Genomic DNA, 20,131 nt, shown 5'->3' with positions numbered 1-20,131 from the left:
TTCAACCATATTCTCATTAATTAATAATTACAATTGGTGACTGTCCACGGTTTAAAATCACCTGCGGGGAAAACCGTCTTGACCGATGACTTGACCCACCTGTCGCCGCCGGCATTTCCGGATTCTAGCATGGGGGGCAGATTCGTCATTTCAGCAAAGGAAAAAACCAATGGGATGCCGAATCGGGGAAACGGGACGAGCTCCGCGTAGCAGCTGATCAGCCCACCTCAACGTGATGTGATTGGAAACTTCCGACGAGACGACGGACGAGCTCTCTCTCTCCTATCAGCAGCAGTACTGAGCCATCATGACACCACCGTCGTCGACGTCATCATCACCCGCCCGGAGGAGGTGGCAAACGTATTAGATCTCCCCACTCTCTGCTCCGGACATCGGTGATTGCTTGATCGGCTCTGACGTTCGGAAGGCATCCGGCCATTGGCGTCGCCGGGGTTCCGTTCTTGGCGGGAACGACGAAATTGAGCTAGTGCGGAATCGGAGAGGCAAGCATATGTGCGGAGGGAGGAGGAGGACGAAATGGTGATGTCCGACAATTCCAAGGGTCTGATACTGGCGGTGGCGTCCAGCGCTTTCATCGGGTCGAGCTTCATCCTCAAGAAGAAAGGCCTCAAGCGCGCCGCCGCTGCCGGCACCAGCGCAGGTCAGATCTCCTAACCCTACCTGAACTCAAACCCTCTGAAATTGGGATTGTTGGATTCATACTACCGTTGATTTCGAATAAGCGCTAGCTCGATACCGTCAGTTCAGTTGAATATTGTTGAGTGTCGATGATTTCAGATTGTTCCTGCCTGTCCAATGGCCATTAGCTGCTTGAGCAGTAGCGATGTCTCGATTATCTTTCTGCTGTATTGTTTCCTTATATCGATGCTGAAGGACTATAGGGGGAGGTTCTGCATATGTTTTGGCCTTTCATTATAGATCTACTTCTCGTTTTATTGTAGGCGTTGGAGGTTATACATACTTACTCGAGCCGCTTTGGTGGGTTGGCATGGTCACAAGTAAGTGCCACATTACATTCATCCCTTCATTTCTTTGCTTATGCTACTCGCTATATCTGATTTGAAAATCGACTTAGTTGCTTACTTGGACTTATGCATTGTCTGCATAACAGTGATTGTTGGGGAGGTTGCAAATTTTGTGGCTTATGTGTATGCTCCGGCTGTGTTGGTGACGCCCCTCGGTGCATTGAGTATAATAATTAGGTGAAAGGATATATGCATTGATTACTGCTTTCTTTGGTTATTCTGTATAGCTTTTCAAACTAACTGTTAGGCGGGATTTGTGCAGTGCTTTTTTGGCGCATTTCTTGTTGAAGGAAAGGCTGCAAAGGATGGGTATTTTGGGATGTGTGGCCTGCATTGTCGGATCCGTTGTAATTGTGATCCATGCACCTCAAGAGCAGACCCCTAATTCTGTAGAAGAAATCTGGACTCTTGCAACTCAACCAGGTCTTAAGAGTTCTATATGTCTCTGTTGTATAGTCTGAAATTAATGCCGCCTAGAGGGTGCTGCTGGCTGGTCACTCTCATCCCTTCTTTCGGCATAGCGGAAAGACATATTTTTTAATTAGAGAAGAGTGTGAATTCTTGCAGATGACTGATTAATTCTGTATAATTTTTGCTGTCAACAGCCTTTCTTATTTATGTTGCTGCCACAATATCCATAGTGTTAGCCTTGATTTTGCACTTTGAGCCACGGTATGGGCAGACGAATATCCTGGTCTACATAGGGATATGCTCATTAGTTGGTTCACTCACGGTGAGCATATTTTGTGAGCTAAGCTGGGCAAGAAACTTCTTTAGTTTCCATACCCCTTTTCTTAAGCCTGACTTTAGGAAATTATGTTGGAATACTATTCAGGTCGTGAGCATAAAAGCCATTGGCATCGCAATTAAGCTTACACTTGAGGGAACCAGCCAAATTGCCTATCCTCAGACTTGGTTCTTTGTTACTGTTGCTGCAATCTGTGTTGTCACCCAGCTAAATTACCTTAACAAGGTATACATTGCATCTTGATGTTTATGGTGATACCATTTCATTGTTTTGATTGTTCTTATAAAATTTACTGCTTTTAGGCTTACTTACAAGGAAAGAAGGAAATGAATAGAAAGTACTTCCTCGTGAATTTTGACAGTGCTTGATGCGTGACATGATTTTTTCATTGTTGATAATTTTTTGTAGTTAGTCACGCCCTTCCCCTTTTTTGCCTGATAGTTGATAACACATTATTTCAATTTGTATTGCAAATTTTGCTTTTGTATGTTTCATCTTCTTTCTTTGTCATTCCTTTGCACTTTCTTGTTCCCTGTTCAGCATCATGATATTCTTAAAAGGCTTCTTCGCCTAAGGTGCTCTTAGATCATTTTGCTGGATACTTCTTATCAGTAGTTATTATACTTGCTGGTACATACAGTATTTAAATTAACCTGAATTTTCGCTGCTGATGCTAATTTACATATGGCATTTATGCTTGAGATTTTGGGACACTTTCCTAAAGAAAATATTTCTACTTTACCATCTAATATTGTTCATTGACTAGCAATTTTTAGTTTCTATACAAATACCAGTAGGCAATTGCTCTTTCTAACTGACCTTTTTTCTCTGCCTGAAGGCCTTAGATACATTCAATGCCGCAATCGTCTCTCCAGTATATTATGTGATGTTCACTACTCTTACCATTGTTGCAAGTGCAATAATGTTCAAGGTAGATTCTTTGATCTACACTTTTGGATTTGTTTGTAATATAGTTTTTTTCTCCTTGCAACTTAGAACAATGAGCTCATCTATTACACTTCTTTATGACCTTTTGCAGGACTGGTCAGGGCAGGATGCTAGCAGTATAGCGTCTGAGCTATGTGGATTTATCACTGTGCTTTCGGGTACTATAATACTTCATTCAACTAGAGAACAGGAACCAGCTCATCCCATAGGTAAGAATGAAGTGAACTTTCTTTTTTATGTTACCAACTAGATCCTTGAAATGAGAGATCCTGTTGTGTCCCGGGTCCATTAATTCTCTTGCTTTTGGGTTGGGACAGTCTTATGATTCGGATGACATAAAGTAATGTGATCTAGGCATTTAGCAACACTTGCTTTTAGAAGACAGGGACTGTCTCATCGCGGCAATTGCGCATTGGCAATCTTTAACGGCCAATGTTCTTTGGTCCAGTAAAGTTACAGTAACATTTGCTGCATGATGTGCATCTGTTCTCCTCTCTGTTTTCTGTATGATGTTCTTGGTGGCTACTGGAAATGCCTTTCATTCTAATTTCATCTAACTATTGGATAAAGTTCTTACATCACATTCTCTTTTTCCTTCTTTCTACAGGAACAGTGACTTGGTATGGTAGTGCAGAATCTATAAAACCCTATGAAGACGAGCCCCTTATCAATTTACATGATTCAGATTATTTTGAGCACCAAGATTCAGCCTCTAACAGGGATCAAAATGCTCCTCCCCGGAACTGCACTGTAATTAGCATTTGAACAAGCAGCGTAGTCCAAACATTCGCGGGTCCCTGCTTACACCACCCCAATAGAGCTCCTGGGGTCTTTGCAAGAGTTTTTATTGCAACTTGCAGCCCCAGATCTTTTGCAAGTTATTCAACAAGCACACGAGTAAAAGAAGGAAGATCTCCATTCGTGCGTGTACGCCATTCTCCTCTTTTGCATGAAGTCTTTAATTTGCAGTGCGGGGTGAGGGCTTTTTGCGAACAGCTCGGTGTTAGATGTTTTCGATTGGCTTTTGTTTGATTGTACAGGTATGCTGTCTGCCTTTTTGGTTTTATTGTCTTTAGATTGTCTCGGCATTACCGAGTTAGGTCTGATTCTTTCCTTCTTGATGAGTTCTGTAAGTTTTCGAATATTCATGAGTCATGAGACTTCCCCACACAGCTTCTGAAAGAGAATTTCAATCATTCAATGTGCCTTCATACACCACAAAACGCTTGATTTACAGATGATGCTTAGATATTACATATACAACTTATCGTGCCAATCTTCAAGCTCAAAAATTACACAGCATCTGCTGGAACGTTCTGGGTCCCGTCTCATTCATATCAAAAGGTGGACACTGACCGTCGAACAGAGGCAGGTTCAGGACGGGAAGTGTTAGCTGATCTTGGAGGACTAACTAGTGCAAGGACATGGACTCCCAAGATGTGGGTAAGAGCCATGTTAGCCAACCATATATTGATTTCCCAACCCAAAATTATGCCCGGAGCAGAATCGGCGATCCTTTGCCAGGAGAAGCAAAACAGGGCAGACCAAATGTGGTACCTGCTCGACATGTATCTTGGTCGTCGAGAACAGCTCTAAAACTGCAAATACTACAAATTGTTTATCCGACCGTAGTATTGATACATAATAAACCTGCAAAGAAAGCAATTCCAGCGCAAAAAGGCAAGCGACCCTCCGTTCCATTTATGTCATTCACGTTTCCTCGCTTGTTTTGAACAAAGGTAACCATGTGAGCGCGATAAATTTCAAGTCTCTTGTAATCAGATAATAAGAAATAAATTTGACAAAGCTTGCATTGATGATTGTAGGGTATACAATCTCTAATGGACAACCTCGTAAACAAAATATAAATCGATATTATCTTCCAATTAGTGTAGCGGGGTCTCAATTGAGGGCTTGAGCAGCTTGTTCTCGGTCGATATTCTCTTCGGCGACGGGTAGGGTCTCACCGATGCGTTGTCTTGAGTGAGTGCTCACAGTTTGTACACGGTCAAGAATGTTTATGGAACCATTCTGGCCTTTAGGCAGGCTGGAGTCCGAGTCTCGACGAGTCTGAGGGGTGTAAGTCCCCGTACTTCGATATATGATTGGTCGATTAGATTTGATCTTGACCATCCATCTGTTTATTGAAGATAATAATCTAACTTTTTCTCGGTAAGAATAGTAATCTAATTTTTTATTAAATAAACATCTAAAAGGTGAATATTTCCATAACTTTCCTGATTTGTCAGCTATTGCAGATATTATCTGCATAAGATAATTACATGAAATTATATTTAATAATTTCAGATAATATCCATTTACTTCGACTAACCTCGAGATATTTTAATGGCGAATTGCCGAGTTTATTTTTGGATGACATGTGTCCTATGTTGAACGCGTTAGTCATTTTGGAACGTGGCATTTTTTGTCCTTCACCATTGGCTCCAAAAAGATTTTAGGAGTCAATTCATAGTTACTGTATTTTTTTTTTTCACATTTACCCCATGTGAATACACGAACCATGGCATAATGGAGGCCTCGTAAGCTAATCTTATAGGATAGATCTCGACTTCTAATTTTAGATCGAACTGTTAGAGGTAAAGAGATACGACTAGATAGAGGACTAATCTTGAATTGAATAGAGGAATTTGTTTCCCATAATGAAGAATCCTTCATGGACCCGTACATCCCATCCGATTCGATTATCGTTAGTTGACCGAAGACAATGCTAGTGGAGATAGACAAATCAAGCTAGTGCATGCTATACAATAATTCATGTTGTTATACCATAATTCGACACGATATAATCTTGTCACAAAAGTATAGGAAGATTAGCTTGCCTTTGATATTCGAGTTGGATCATGATCTAACTTAACTTGATGTTATATAATGATGACAAGTATTGATAAATATATGAATGAGTGAGAATATATATGTAAATATATATAGATGTAATTGTAAATGAGAAATTTATTAGTAAAAAATTAATGATAAAAATTATTAGAAAAAAATATAACGAAAAAATTATTATTAAATGATTGTAATGTTGAATTCGTGAGAGATTAAAATTAAGTAAAGTAGAGTAAAACTTTTTATTTACGAACCAAATAAAGCCGTTTTAACCTAAACGAAATGACATGATTCGACCGATGTTTTAATCTCTTTAGGACCAAAAAGGAAGGTTGATGTTACGAAATTACAGAATTGAAAATTGATCTTCCGAGGAAGATATGGTCGAATTTTCGTAGAGCATGTGCGTTGGTGCCTATCAACCTCTTTTCTTGAGATAGATTCTAATCTGATCGCAGCCGTCCAATTCGATGTTCCTAAATCTACTGCGAATCATTCTCCACCGTCAGATCCGACACGAAATCCACAGTATAAAATCCCCCCAACCGAAAGCCCTATCTCTGCTTCCAAAGAACGCATTCCCGAAAGAAAACGTTTTCGAGAGAGAGAGAGAGAGAAAGAGAGGAGGGAAACAGCCGAAGCTCGCAGCTATGGCGGCGATTGTGTCCCCGTGGGCCAAGCCCGGCGCGTGGGCCCTCGACTCGGAGGAGAACGAGGCCGACCTCCTCCAGGAGCAGGAGCAGGAGCAGCAGAAGCAGAAATCAGCCCCCGCCGACGCCGCGGAATTCCCCTCGCTGTCGGCGGCCGCCGCCGCCAAGCCCAAGAAGAAGAAGGGCCAGACCGTCTCCCTTGCAGAGTTCACCACCGGCTCGGTTCCGTCGAAGCCGGCTCGCCTCACCCACGAGGATTTCCTTGTCCTTCCCACTGGTCCCCGCGAGCGGTCTGCCGAGGAGCTCGACCGGAACCGCCTCGGTGGCGGGTTCCGGTCCTACGGCCGTTACGGGGATGATTCCTCGAATTCCCGCAGGGGAGGGTTCGACGAATCCAGGAGGGAGCCCTTGCCGCCCTCTCGGGCTGATGAGATCGATGACTGGGGGGCGGCGAAGAAGCCTATGAGTAACGGTTTCGAGAGGAGAGAGAGGAACGGAGGGTTCTTCGGCTCACAGTCCAAGGCTGATGAATCGGATAATTGGGGATCGAATAAGAGCAGCGAGCCGAGGAGATTTGGTAATGGCGGCGGGAGCGATTTTGGGAGGGAGAGGAGGGGATTCAGCAGGGGTTATGAGGGTTTAAGCGATGGTTCTTCTGGGGCTGATCCGGATCGATGGGGGAAGAAGAGGGAGGACGAGGGATTGAGTAACGGTCTGAGGGCAGATTCGGATAGGTGGGGCAAGAGGAGGGAGGACGAGGGCGTGTTGGGGAATTCATTGGCGCGGCCAAAGCTGGTTTTGCAGCCGAGGACACTGCCTGTTAGTGAAGCCTCGGGTGGCTCGGTTCCTGTGAAGCCGAAGGGGGCAAACCCGTTTGGAGAGGCAAGGCCGAGAGAGGAGGTCTTGAAGGAGAAAGGGCAGGACTGGAAGGAGATTGATGAGAAGTTGGAGAGTGTGAGGATAAAGGAGGCTGAGAGAGGAGAGAAGGGTGAGGGATCTTTCGGGAGGAGGAGCTTTGGGAGCGGGACCTCAAGGGCGAGCTCGCAGGATGATAAGACCGAGAGGATTTGGAGGAAGAACGATTCTGATGCTGTTGAGGCTACTACTGATTCCCCAAGGTTTGTTTAGTTCACTGCGAATCAAGTTGATAGATTGATTATAGTTGGTGCCATATGCAGAGAATGATGTTTAGTATTGCAAATTGACATGATTTTATCGGTAAATGTTCTATCTTTCAAGCCGAAAGGTTTTCTACATGAGGGTTGCAGGGGTGGTGAACCTGAGATTTCGTTGCATTTCTTGAAAAATTCGATCTTTTGGTATGCGATGAAGGCATATATTAGTATTGCTTGAGAAAATTGTAGTGTCATGTGCGGCGAATATGAATGCTTGGTGTTACCTGAACGAGCAATTAGGTTCAACTGTAATTCTAATTGGATTGGTTTGTGCTTCATTGCATATCCTTACCTGCAGGCATGCTCTTCTGACTTTGATTCGAGACACTTCTTTTGTGCACGAATTTGCATTAGTGAATGATATTAGTGAAATAAACACGAATCGCCATCAAAGAAATGATTTGTGCATCTTTTCATCCAAGATGGTTCGTCATGCTCTTGACAGCGGCCGCAGTGTTCTTTCTTGTTTTATGTTTGCTTGGTTGGGTTGGGCTCAATAGATTTGCTGAGACAAGATATGCTCTATTCGTTCTCCATGCACTCGTTGTTCCCCGTCCGATTTTATTGAGAATGGACAAGTCTCATTCAGTTTTCTATCGGTTTGCAGCGGTGAGGAAGATGAGAATGGCAGTGCCAGTGAAGAAGCCACTCCAGTGGAAGCATAGAAGCACACCATGCTGGAGTGCTGGAATTAAATTACAAAATTTTGGCACATTCGAGTGGGAGATCAAGTGAGGATATTAGGAGTTCCCCTGTCCTGAGTTTTATTTTTGTTGCAGGTATTAATATGTGCTAAGTTACAGTTTGGTGCGAGTCTTGTGAACGGTGAAAACACTCTTCTGTGGACAATTTTGGTAGGGATTACTTTCAGAATTTTTCTCCGTCCGTTGTAGTTTGTTACGCTTGAACGGTGTTTCTCGCCTTAATAGTGATGATTATCAATTGCTGTTTAGAGTGTTGTTTATAAATTTTGCCCTTGTAGTTATGTTGGCTGTTGTGCTGTGCACTGAAACTTTTTGTGATCTAAAAATTGTCATGTCGGATCGAAACAAAACAAGATCGGTTGTTTAAAAATGGTCTGCTGCCAGCATCGTATGGTTGATATTTCAATTTTGATTCTAATAGTTAATACTAATGCACTGATAATCTCATAACGGGTATTACCATATTTTTAATGTGCCTTCACTGTACTATCTTTTTAAATTTTCGTGCCTTGATTTGGAATTGGGGGCACTGCAGCACCCACACCGATCGATTTGGATCGATTTGTGCTCGAGTGCCCGGTTGATAACAATCCGGACGGTTTAGATTTGCCACTTCAAAAGTGGCCATATTCTACAATCGATATTCAATAGTAGTGGTCTTTTGGCTTGGCACAACTAGGAATTTCGATCCCTCCAGGAAACTAATGTTCTGTTTAGGTTTAGATTCAAAGTGAGATTTTAAAATTTCACTTTAACTTAATTTTATTCACAACAAAATAAAATAATTCATACAAACTCAAATGATAGGTCCATACATAATCATTTATTTCACTCTTTTTTAAAATTAAAATTTAATTTTAAAATATTACTAACAAAACCAAATGCAGTATAAAATCAATTTCACGATTTTGGCGCCTTTGTCTGGATGTGTATTTCTTTAGAGGCCGATTTGCTCTTCTTGGGAATGAGAAATGTTTGCAAGATGATCCTTCTAATTTTCGTATTTTTCACGCTCTCGTCCCTCGTCGTTGACTTCACTCTCCTCATCTGACAAAGTGAATCCGCCATGAGTGAAAGCTCCAAGCTGAAACCACCGAGACCATGACAATCTCCACCCTCTTATGCTTCTTCTGCTTGTTCTCCGTCGCCGCCGGCGACTCCTTCAGCCTCAAGGAAGCCACAATCGGAGACATCCAGCTCGCGTTCTCCCGCAACGAGATCACTTCCCGCCGGCTCACCGAGCTCTACCTCTCCCAGATCGAATCCCTCAACCCCCTCCTCCGATGCGTCCTGGAGGTCAACCCGGACGCGCTGGAGCAGGCCGAAGAGGCCGACAGACGGAGGCTGGCGGCGGACCTCCGGGGCGACCTGGACGGCGTCCCGGTGCTGCTGAAGGACAGCATCGAGACGGCGGACAAGATGAACACGACCCTGGGGTCGTACGCGCTCCTGGGGGCCCGGGCGGAGAGGGCGGCGCACGTGGTGGAGCGGCTGAGGATGGCGGGGGCCGTGATTCTGGGTAAGGCCAGCCTCAGCGAGTGGTACTCCCTCCGGTCGCCGGAGATGCCCCCCGGCTGGTGCGCGCGGAGCGGCCAGGGCTTGGTATGACCCAATCATCTCCGAAGTTATCAGTCTTTTTTCTTCTATCATGAAATCCTGTATGATGCAAACAGCTCTGAGCTCTCTAGTTAATTCGATATTAAGCCAGTTTGTTGATGGGAAATCTTTGCAGAATCCTTATGTTGAATCGGGTGATCCGTGTGGCTCTAGCAGCGGGTCGGCCATTGCGGTAGCTGCCAACATGGTTGCTGTGTCGTTAGGGACTGAGACTGATAGCTCCATCATTTGTCCTGCCGACCACAATTCGGTCGTCGGCTTCAAACCCACGGTCGGACTCACCAGTCGAGCTGGTGTCGTCCCGATTTCAGCTCGACAGGACTCGGTCGGGTAAACCACTATTTCCATGTTACCGTATTTGGGATACACTTGTGGTGTTGAGTTCACTTGGTCTAATTCTGGTCTGCGTCGGAGTTCTCATACAGGCCTATATGTAGAACAGTAGCTGATGCAACTTTGGTTCTCGAGTCCATTATCGGGTTAGATCCCAGAGACAATGAGGCGACGAAGGAAGCATCGACCTTTATACCTGAAGGAGGTTACAAGCAATTTCTGAAAGAAGATGGGCTTGAAGGGAAAAGATTGGGCATAGTCAGGAATCCATTTTCCGCATCTTTTAATGGATCCACTGCCACTCGAACGTTTGAGGATCATCTTCGAACACTCCGGTGAGTGTTGTCTTGCTTTCTTCATCATTGTTAGGTCACGTATGGTGATTATCAAATGCCATCCGGAATGTTAGCAATGGAAGTTAGTAACTTCAAGTTACCTTAGTTTCGATGGATCTGATTGGTGTTTTTGTTTTTCTATATGATTTGTGACAGAAATAGAGGTGCTACCGTAGTTGATAATCTGGAGATATCAAACATTGACATCATTATGGATCCCATGAGAAGTGGTGAAATGCCTCTGCTGCTAGCGGAGTTCAGGCGTTCAATTAATAGATATCTTAAAGAACTGGCCGACTCTCCCGTGAGGTCACTGGCAGAGGTTATCACCTTCAACTTGAACCACCCTGACATGGTATGTTCTTGCCTCAGAGATCTCGAGGAACTCGAGAAATTTTATTAACAAACTTAAGACAACAATTACTTTCTGTTGCTAAGTTCTGTGAGCAGTTACTTTTGATGGAACCGAAAGACATAAACAACGGCCTTGTTTGGTCGGTCGGAATGAAAAACCGGATGCCATTTCTCTGCCTTATGGAATGTTATTTCATTATAGTTCCCTGCCCTACTATACAAGGTATCTTACACCAATCTTTGCAGGAGAAGATGGATATGTACAATCAGGATGGCCTAATTGCGGCGGAGATGACGAGCGCGCTTGATGACGACGAACTCACCAAGGCAGAGAAGATAATGGAACAATTGTCTCGGGATGGGTTTGAGAAACTGATGAAGGAGAACGAGCTCGATGCTATGGTAACATTAGGTGCAAATGCTGCCACAGTCATGGCAATTGGAGGGTACCCAGCGATCACTGTGCCGGGAGGCTATGACGAGAAGGGGATGCCTTTTGGGATCTGCTTTGGAGGACTGAAGGGAGCCGAGCCGAAACTGATTGAGATTGCCTACTCATTTGAGCAAGCCACGATGATGCAGCGGCCTCCATTTTCCACGTTTTCATCAAAAATGGACAATCACTGCCATGAATGAAGTTATAAACAGTCGATTGATTGGTCGGCCCATTTTTTCTATCTGCTGTTCAGACAACAACCAGCTCCACCCCGGATGGTAGCTTTTGCTTGAGCTCTAAGGCACGTATTCTCGCTTTCGTAGAACATATCTGCAGTTGTGCCTGAATCCCCGTGTAACTGACCTTCGATTCGATTGTCAATGATAAAGCTTCTTAACCCACAAAGCTCCCTCGAGCAGGTGCTCTACAAACCAACGATCCGCCCCAGTCCAAGCAAAGCTATCAAACTCTACCACTGGTAGATACCGAAGATGTAATTTAGCGGACTCCATTCTCATTCACGTAGGTGCGGGTAGAATCAAATCATATCATAAATTCTAAGAGGACACGGTGTCATCGTAAATCCTGCATCTTCAGCCATTCGATAGAGGTGTCCCTTTTCAATCCACATATCACAGGTTGACAATCTGGAAAGTTTCCATATCTAAATTCGAATTCCAGATTTGAATTCAAAGAAAGAATTGTATGACTACTTTTTTTAGTCGTATTTTTGAACTTCCGTTTCAATTTGTGCTACAAGTTTCTATAATCTATTGATAATAATAGAATGATAGTTAAATCGATGGTCGAAAACCTTGTAACTAATATTAGCAAGAAGGATTTACCACAACGAAAAAGCTCGATGCGCCGACGAGGTGCCTTTTGTGCATTTGATTTGAGTGCTAAGGGCTTACAAACCCAAGATTGTTGAGATTAATTGCTTCTGCGTTTTAAAAAGCTTGGCTATAATTGAAAAACTGGATTATGTGTAATAATATGACTAAAATATTAAGGAAGGAAAATGTATTTTAAACATATGATAATCCATAATAAATTAGACATGAACCTACCTTAATTAGAAGCAAAAAGATTTCAAATCTGATTTTGATAGGAGAACTTTACAAGATTATTTATTTATATTTTTATCTATCTATTTTTGTTCGATCATGAATCTCAAAAAGATATATGAAACGGACATCACGGTCAACTTTGCAAATAAATTTCTATAATTACCAACGAATTTATATAATTTTGAAAGGACGCCCCCAATTATTTAACATATTCTACATCGATATCATCATCATCCAACTATATATATATATATATATATATTTGAATAAACAGGAGGCGAGGGAAAGACTAGCCTAGCAATCTCTTTCTGGAGATCATTGAAGCTCAACAACCATAATGAAATGTTCCAATCGCTTGAATATGTAAAGGGCTCGATGAGACATCGGTCCACCTAAATCGTCATGATTCCACCAAAACACATAGTAAACCAGAACAATTTTCATGAGATTGAAGATAATGGTCTATTAATGCAAACGTTTTCGTATTTAAGTCGAATTTTAACCCCTTAATATCCCATTTAAAAGACAAAGTCCGTTCTAGTGGGCTACCACCATGCTGGTTATCATCATCATCCAACTAAAAATATAGATGGAGACCGCCCAACTCTGCCTTCGTGTATAATTTAGTTGAGAGAAATATATTAACTATAAAAGGATATTTTAATTATTTGAGTGACTGATACATATTTTTTATTTACATATCACAACATCAAGTGATGAGATCATAGTTCTCAGCTGGATATGGCTAATTCTCCTAAATCTCCCATCTCATCTCATCTCATCTCATCTCATCTCTATTCTTTGGTCTTCTTCTGCTGGTGACGCCGATGGCCGCCGGACGGTGTGGCGACAGCGACCCTCTCTCATTCAGCCCCATAGAGAAGACTGTCTCCGACCTTCAACTCGCCTTCACTCGGAAGCAGCTCACCTCGAAGCAACTCACTGAGTTCTACCTTGCCCGGATCGAAAGGCTCAACCCCGTCCTCCGTGCTGTTATTGAGGTCAACCCCGATGCCATCTCCCAGGCTGAGGAGGCAGACCGGGAGCGGCGGCGGCTCGGGAACGCGGTAGGTGAGCTGCACGGGATCCCGGTATTGCTCAAGGATAACATTGGCACGAAGGACCGGCTGAATACAAGTGCTGGCTCGCTGGCTCTGGTCGGCTCTGTGGTGGCTCGGGACGCCGGGGTGGTGGCTCGGCTCCGGAGGGCCGGAGCTGTGATTCTGGGGAAGGCGAGCCTGAGCGAGTGGGCCCATCTCCGCGGCAGTGATGCTCCTAGTGGATGGTGTGCTCGGACTGGCCAGGGCAAGGTAAGTCAAAATTCGTTTTAATTTCTCTTTTTTTTTTTTTTTTTCGATTACTCTTAGGAAGCGATAATTAAGAGAGAGAAAATATAAAGTATGATAAGAATCGAACATTCAACGTCGTGATTTCAGATTAAGGACGATGTTAGTGTACTAAATTTATTTTTCTGTTCTTACTAATTATCTTTTAAGGAAAGGCAAAATTTATACACACATTGTAATTGTATCCCCAGAACCCATACAATCTCAGCGCGGACCCATGTGGTTCGAGCAGTGGGTCGGCAATATCGGTAGCGGCAAACCTAGCAGCAGTGAGCCTAGGCACTGAGACGGATGGGTCGATCATATGCCCGTCCAGCATGAACGCTGTGGTGGGCATCAAACCAACCGTTGGACTCACCAGCCGTAGTGGAGTCGTTCCAATTACTCCCCGACAAGACACTATCGGGTATGTAGGCCCCCTTAATCGCTATCGCATATGAAAGTACAATCGATGTCTTATGGACAATCGGTTTCGTTAATTCCTTCTCAAGATTATCATCGCATCGCAGGCCTATGTGCAGAACGGTGTCGGATGCTGTTAAAGTTCTCGACGTGATTGTCGGGTTTGATCCCTACGACGCGGAAGCCACAACGGAGGCATCAAAATACATCCCGGCAGGGGGCTACCGGCAATTTCTCAGATCTGATGGGCTCAGAGGGAAGAGACTAGGAATTATTAGGGACCCATTCTTCAAAAAATTCTCAAATGGGTCCCTCCAAGATAGAGCTTTTGCCGGCCATTTTAACACTTTAAGGTATGCCTTCCAGTTTACAGCCACTCATATTATAGAAATATCTTATGGACATTGGATTGAAGAACAATCTATATATATATATATATATATATATATATATTTATCAAAGAGGATATAATGCAGTGGCGCAGGCTATCGCTTGGCAATTAAGAGGTCATGGATTTGATATTCGTGGTGGGACTCTCGTGTCCTTTGTTAACTATTATAAGATTTTTATTTTCTTATACTGGCTCATGAGCCGTCGTTATAACTGAAAAAAAAAAGAACAATATATAGATAGTAACTTACTGAAATAGAGATGGGATGGAATGTGGTATATGTTTACGACCACATCTTATTCAATTCTCATTATTGTTGATTTTATTGCTTCAGTCATAGTCCCTTTCGATCGTTGCGATTGATATGTTGCGTCAATTGATCAATGTTGGTCAGGGAAAAGGGTGCAATCTTGGTAGACAATATGGAAATGGGCATAATGAGTGAAGCCTACACCTCCGATTGGGAGACAGAAGCGATGATGACCGACTTCAAAATAGCACTCAATGCCTACCTGAAAGATCTTGTCGTCTCCCCGATTCGGTCCTTAGAAGATGCCATCGCCTTCAACAACGAGCACGCGGTTGCTGTATGTGAACGCTCTTTCTGCAGGACCACCAGTAATTGGCTTCCATTTAAGCATGAGCCGCGATTACGTATATCGTTCTTCGTTTATATTGATATATGTATATGGATGTATGTAACGAACTATCAATGCTAAATGCGAAAATCCGTGTGCAGGAAAAGATCGAGGAGTATAAGCAGGACCAATTCCTCATGGCCCAAAAGACAAATGGAACTGATAGCCCTGAGTACAGATCAGCACTCCAAGGCCTAACAAACATCAACACCAACGGATTTGAGAAGTTCATGAAGAGGAACAAACTCGACGCTTTGGTTACTCCCGAGTCAGTTGTAACAACAATTCTTGCCATCGGAGGGCACCCAGGAATAAGTGTTCCAGCAGGGTATAGCTCCGACGGAGTGCCCTTCGGCATTTGCTTCGGGGGCCTAAGAGGTTCCGAGCCTAAGCTCATTGAGATTGCTTATGCATTTGAGCAGGCCACCAGGATCAGAAGACCTCCCCCTTGTTTGGAGGCCCATTTGGGCAAATAATGTTATGGACCACACGGGTAAATCCAACCCCTCCGGGCAGCCTTTAGGGAGCTGCCCTTAGGCTAATGTCAACAGAAGCATCAATGCGTGAACATTTACAAGCGTGTATCTATCGATGCGTACATCGAAAAATAAGAAGAACAATTGAAGTTTTGGCCGTGAGTTACAATAATATAAGGGCAGATGAAAAGTCGAGTTTCCTATATCGAGAAATGGGCACAATGGGCACAAATGCACCATGGGTTTTGGCAGAAACTAATACCATATCAATATCAAACGTGCGAAAGTTTTTGAGTATCCATGAAAATGCGCGTGTATAGTTTCTGTAAATAAACATAAAGTTTATGCTCAAAGAAACGTCAAAAGTTTTATTAGATTATTAGATCGACACGATTTAGTTTGTTTACGAGCCAAGATTTAATCTTGGCCATAAACTTTAAACTCTAAGATGAGAATCTATATATTTTCTTTTTTGATTATAAGGGCGACATGCACTACTGTGCTGTACCCTTTTCTGATATATATATATATATATATATATATATATGTTTTGTTTTTCAGTAATCAAACCATATAGTTGTTGATAGAGGCGTGTGTGTTCCTTCATCGCTTCATGTACATTAAGCGTATCTTCCTCTCCCCATTATTGTACCAATCCGGACATCGTACAGTTAAATGGATCGTGTGACCAACAAATACTTTTGAGGTAACCTTAATTAGATTAGAAATCCGGAATGGTTCAGGGATACTAAATTCGGAAATGAAAGTACGCACATAATATTTGAAATGTTTAATCGTAATAGTCTGGGTGTCGATGATGAAAAGTGATGCATAGTGTAAAATACCTACTGGGTCTATAAGCGATTGGGCCCATCTCCAACCCAAAAGCTCGACCTAATAGATTGTGATACCCAATCTCTTATAAACCCATTGGATTCTTCTTAGTTTTTCCGTGTGGAATGTTTACTCTCAACACCCGCCCTCACGTGGCAACGTGTAGCTTTAACATTCACCTACACGTGCCACGTGGACTAGAACAACCCGCCCTCAAGAACAAACCACGAGCCGGGACTGGACTTCTGTGCTCGGGAGGAGGGGGGACGACAATTGACAGTGAGGCCACGATTGGGCCGGACTAAGACGAGGCGGGTTTTTCTCTGCACTTAGATTTCAAAGAGACTACGAGTTTCACACTCGGGCCAAACATGGGCGTACTTCGACTGCCCATCGACAAATAGACATTTCAACTGGCGTGATGTGAACCCACACATATGCGCGCAGAAGCGTAACCCGCTCTGATACTATGTAAAATACCCACTTAGGCCTATACGGACTTGAGCCCATCTGCAATTCAAAAACTTAAGTTTTTGGGTTGCAGATGGGCTTAAATCCATGTAGGATCAAGTGGGTATTTTTACGCATAGTGTAGCGCGATGGTGTGAAAACACTACTGGATGTCGAATCAATGTACTCTTAGTTTTAAGTACTGATTCCTATTGGACCACGCGGATGAGATATAATTTCATGGATGGATAGATAGATATTCTGAATGTGTGGTTAGTTGCATTCCACATTGCAAAGAGGGACACGATCTCATTATTATGAAAGTTTTGCTTGAATCATTATTTCAAAAGTTAATTCATTCAGTCAAAATATGCTTTTTCAAAATATACTTTTTCAGTTTCCATGATGAAGATGGTAAGTCTCAACCCCATGTGTTACGTGTATTACGGTCGGATGAACTGGGGGCTGAGGATGGTAATCAACCAAAATTTTAACGTCTTAAGAAATATTTATTTTTTTCTTCAAAATTTGATAAAATTCTTTTACATTTATTCCTTTAATTCGAAAAAAAAATCGTCTTACTTGTCCTTTAAGAACCTCACCCCTCAAATCCAAATTCTGCATCTGTCCCCCTCATAGCCGGGCTATTAGACCGTTCAGACTTCGGAGGACACTCGAAGCCATTAAATCAACTAAGTTCTTCCTCACACACATAAATATATAAAGTATCGTGATATATAATTAAATAAAAATCTAAGTAATTCTTATAAGTTCGAAAAGAGTTAATTAATCGTTTTACTTATATTCGAGGGTACTCCCATCATCAATTTATGCTCAAATAACTAGAGATAAATATCACGTAGTATATTGTTAGAGCTTAATATTCACTTTTATTGCCTTACATATCATTTCAACGTCTCTATTTTATCGCTTCGAGGGTTGTCATATAATTTAGGGTCACATTTAGTTGAAGGCACCTCGATAATCTATTGCGCGTATAAATTGGATCATTCTAAGAAGTTAGAACAATCTCTTGACAATAAACAAAACCCCTCCCTCGATAATATTGACATATATAAAGCATCCACGCATATTCCACCAAAGAAAAAAAAAAGTAGCGAAACTAACATAAATTAGTTCAAACAGTTCGGTATTTATTCTATTCATTCAATATTTTGGGTTCGAGTTTTGTGAATGGAAAAAATTCATATTGAAATAGTGTTATCTTTTAGTGAGCAGATCCGGCTCGAATTGAATTAGTCAGAACTCATTAAACTTCCAAATATAAAAATACCCATCGAAAAGAAAAAGCAGCCACACGTGGACATTGGGTTTTTATAAACCAAAAGCATGAATTGTATCCCACCATATGTACTCAAACTAATGATTAAAGGGTTTTGGTAACATGAATCCATGTCATGATGATACTTTCACTTTAAATATTTAATAGTTTTAGTAATCTTGATTAGTATAAGTGTTTTTTATTTCTGCTTTCAATTTAAGTGTTTAGTATTACGATTGAAATGTTTAGTATTTTGTATAATCCATTAAAATAGCAAAAATACTAAATAATTTAACTAAAATACTAAACATTTTGAATTAAAGTATAAAGCGTGTCACAGTGACACAGACTCATATAGAATTTCGCAATGATTAAATATTATGTGAATCGTTTGTTGTATATTCTTCTTTTTTTCTTTGGTTTAGTCGAAAGAAAAATGCATTGATTAAAAAAATATAGCAAGTCTCACTGATGATATTAAAATTAAAACCTCTTAATTTGGGATCGAAAGCGAGTGTTATCGTAGTGAATCATTTTATCAATCCTTTGTACATAAGTGAGACGGATGGCTGCGCTCCCTCATGATCAATCTCTACTCTACTATGGCTTCCACTAAATTCCTTCTCATCTCCTCTCTCCTCGTTCTTCTTATGCTCATTACACCATCGGCATCCTCCAAGCCAACTGTTACTAGACCTAACTCTCTGCGCCTCGTTAAGGCAACCGTCAGCGACTTCCAGCTCGCCTTTGCTAAGAACCGGGTCACCTCCAGGCAACTCACCGAGTTCTACCTTGCCCGGATCTGTCGGTTCAACCCGATCTGTCATTGAGGTCAACCCCGATGCCATCCACCAAGCCCTGAGGGCTAACCGAGAACGGCGGATTTGGCCAAGAGGCGGACTGCACGAGATGCCCCTGCTGCTCAAGGACAACATTGCCATAAAGGATAAACTGAGCACGACTGCTGGCTCACTGGCTTTGGTCGGCTCCATTGTGCCTCCAGACGCAGGGGTGGTGGCCCGCGTAGGAATGCCGCAGCTGTGATCCCGGGGAATGCTAGCCTGGGCGAGTTGGCCAACTTCTGGGGCAATGCTCCAAGTGAATGGTGAGCTCAGAGTGGCCAGGGAAAGGTCAAACCAATCTCTAAGTGGTTCCCGAACGAACAGTCTCGAATGGACGCTCACATGTTGCTTTCTTCTTTAATGGATACGACATAGAAAAATAGGGGTTGGTCTATCATACATACAGTTGAAAATGCACGTATGATGAGGAATGGATCTTGATGCAGTGGCACAAGAGTGCCAATTTTGAACCAAAAGGTTCCAGATTTGATTATCACCAGTGAGACTTATGTGTCCTTTTATTTAACTTTATTTTCTATATTTGTACTAGACTCATAAGCTTCCCTTATAACCGAGAAAAAAGTAAATTACATGATCTTAGGTAATTTTCTTGCTTTTTACATAATTTACTTGAGTTATAAGTAATTTACTTGAATTTTTATTTAGGTTGCGTTTGAATTGTTAGTATGATTTTAGAATCATGATTTTGATTTTGATTGTGGAAAAAGACAAATGAGATAGTATTATAAATTTGACTTGGGAAACGTGTATTTTTTGTTGTGTAGTGTGTTGAGTTAAAATCAAAATTATGATTCTAAAATTAGTTTAACAATTCAAACGGGGCCTACTCTAGTTGCTATTTGATTATGTGGACACACAATGCGTCTCAGTCTATTTGGGGAGATTGATCCTCGTTCGGGCGACAATTTGGCGTGTCTCAACCTATTAATTACAAGTAATGAAGCCTATGGAAATAAAAGTAGATAATGGGATAGGGGATGAAAATGAATGGATCTAGGGCTTTGTTTGGCTACTTTACTCCATTTCAACTATAAATAATTATATTTCTATGAGATTATAATGATTGTATCATTGAATTATGAGAAAAAGTGAGAAAAAATAATGAATAGTTGAGAGGAAGTAATGATTGTTTGCTTAATCGTGGAAAAAGCCATGAATAGTTGAGAAAATTTAGTATAAAATA

General features: G+C 42.1%; 4 protein-coding genes across 6 annotated transcripts; all 4 read left to right on the top strand.

The window, feature by feature from the left end:
• Nucleotides 1-207: 207 nt before the first annotated feature.
• On the top strand, nt 208-3,960 carry LOC116197605 (probable magnesium transporter NIPA6). The gene is made up of 9 exons (XM_031527783.1): nt 208-661; nt 963-1,019; nt 1,133-1,223; nt 1,309-1,469; nt 1,652-1,779; nt 1,882-2,019; nt 2,633-2,725; nt 2,834-2,951; nt 3,350-3,960. Exons 1-9 carry the CDS (start codon nt 538-540, stop codon nt 3,505-3,507), a joined length of 1,068 nt encoding a protein of 355 aa, XP_031383643.1. The 5' UTR covers nt 208-537; the 3' UTR covers nt 3,508-3,960.
• A 2,186-nt stretch (nt 3,961-6,146) lies between these two features.
• Nucleotides 6,147-8,402, top strand: LOC116195666 (eukaryotic translation initiation factor 4B3). Its single transcript, XM_031524963.1, has 2 exons — nt 6,147-7,360; nt 8,025-8,402. The coding sequence occupies exons 1-2, from the start codon at nt 6,243-6,245 to the stop codon at nt 8,080-8,082; spliced, it is 1,176 nt and encodes a 391-aa protein (XP_031380823.1). The 5' UTR covers nt 6,147-6,242; the 3' UTR covers nt 8,083-8,402.
• A 696-nt stretch (nt 8,403-9,098) lies between these two features.
• LOC116195665 (probable amidase At4g34880) lies at nt 9,099-11,597 on the top strand. The gene is made up of 5 exons (XM_031524962.1): nt 9,099-9,723; nt 9,854-10,068; nt 10,164-10,406; nt 10,563-10,761; nt 11,007-11,597. Exons 1-5 carry the CDS (start codon nt 9,223-9,225, stop codon nt 11,394-11,396), a joined length of 1,548 nt encoding a protein of 515 aa, XP_031380822.1. The 5' UTR covers nt 9,099-9,222; the 3' UTR covers nt 11,397-11,597.
• Nucleotides 11,598-12,890: 1,293 nt separating this feature from the next.
• LOC116198078 (probable amidase At4g34880) lies at nt 12,891-15,722 on the top strand. Of its 3 annotated transcripts, none has more exons than XM_031528395.1 (5): nt 12,891-13,576; nt 13,804-14,018; nt 14,122-14,367; nt 14,800-15,059; nt 15,145-15,300. In XM_031528395.1, exons 1-5 carry the CDS (start codon nt 13,094-13,096, stop codon nt 15,162-15,164), a joined length of 1,224 nt encoding a protein of 407 aa, XP_031384255.1. In that variant the 5' UTR covers nt 12,891-13,093; the 3' UTR covers nt 15,165-15,300. The 3 variants fall into 3 exon arrangements, with proteins under 3 accessions (XP_031384255.1, XP_031384256.1, XP_031384254.1); XM_031528396.1 differs by having other exon boundaries at nt 12,892-13,576; nt 14,800-15,023; XM_031528394.1 differs by having other exon boundaries at nt 12,899-13,576; nt 14,800-14,992; nt 15,145-15,722.
• The last annotated feature ends 4,409 nt before the right edge of the window (nt 15,723-20,131 follow it).

Source organism: Punica granatum, chromosome 2 (assembly GCF_007655135.1).
Source record: "Punica granatum isolate Tunisia-2019 chromosome 2, ASM765513v2, whole genome shotgun sequence".
In the NCBI taxonomy this organism is placed as follows: domain Eukaryota; kingdom Viridiplantae; phylum Streptophyta; class Magnoliopsida; order Myrtales; family Lythraceae; genus Punica; species Punica granatum.
Note: the sequence above shows the minus strand (reverse complement) of the source record. Positions and strands in the feature narration are given on the sequence as shown.

Excerpts from the sequence above, each read along its gene's own strand:
- LOC116195666 (XM_031524963.1), top strand. The coding sequence starts at position 6,243 with ATGGCGGCGATTGTGTCCCCGTGGGCCAAGCCCGGCGCGTGGGCCCTC. Across the intron at positions 7,361-8,024 it reads GCTACTACTGATTCCCCAAG|CGGTGAGGAAGATGAGAATG; the intron begins GTTTGTTTAGTT and ends ATCGGTTTGCAG.
- LOC116195665 (XM_031524962.1), top strand. The coding sequence starts at position 9,223 with ATGACAATCTCCACCCTCTTATGCTTCTTCTGCTTGTTCTCCGTCGCC. Across the intron at positions 9,724-9,853 it reads CGCGGAGCGGCCAGGGCTTG|AATCCTTATGTTGAATCGGG; the intron begins GTATGACCCAAT and ends AAATCTTTGCAG. Across the intron at positions 10,407-10,562 it reads GATCATCTTCGAACACTCCG|AAATAGAGGTGCTACCGTAG; the intron begins GTGAGTGTTGTC and ends GATTTGTGACAG.
- LOC116198078 (XM_031528394.1), top strand. The coding sequence starts at position 13,094 with ATGGCCGCCGGACGGTGTGGCGACAGCGACCCTCTCTCATTCAGCCCC. Across the intron at positions 13,577-13,803 it reads CTCGGACTGGCCAGGGCAAG|AACCCATACAATCTCAGCGC; the intron begins GTAAGTCAAAAT and ends TTGTATCCCCAG. Across the intron at positions 14,368-14,799 it reads GGCCATTTTAACACTTTAAG|GGAAAAGGGTGCAATCTTGG; the intron begins GTATGCCTTCCA and ends AATGTTGGTCAG.
- LOC116197605 (XM_031527783.1), top strand. The coding sequence starts at position 538 with ATGGTGATGTCCGACAATTCCAAGGGTCTGATACTGGCGGTGGCGTCC. Across the intron at positions 1,224-1,308 it reads GCATTGAGTATAATAATTAG|TGCTTTTTTGGCGCATTTCT; the intron begins GTGAAAGGATAT and ends GGATTTGTGCAG. Across the intron at positions 1,780-1,881 it reads CATTAGTTGGTTCACTCACG|GTCGTGAGCATAAAAGCCAT; the intron begins GTGAGCATATTT and ends AATACTATTCAG.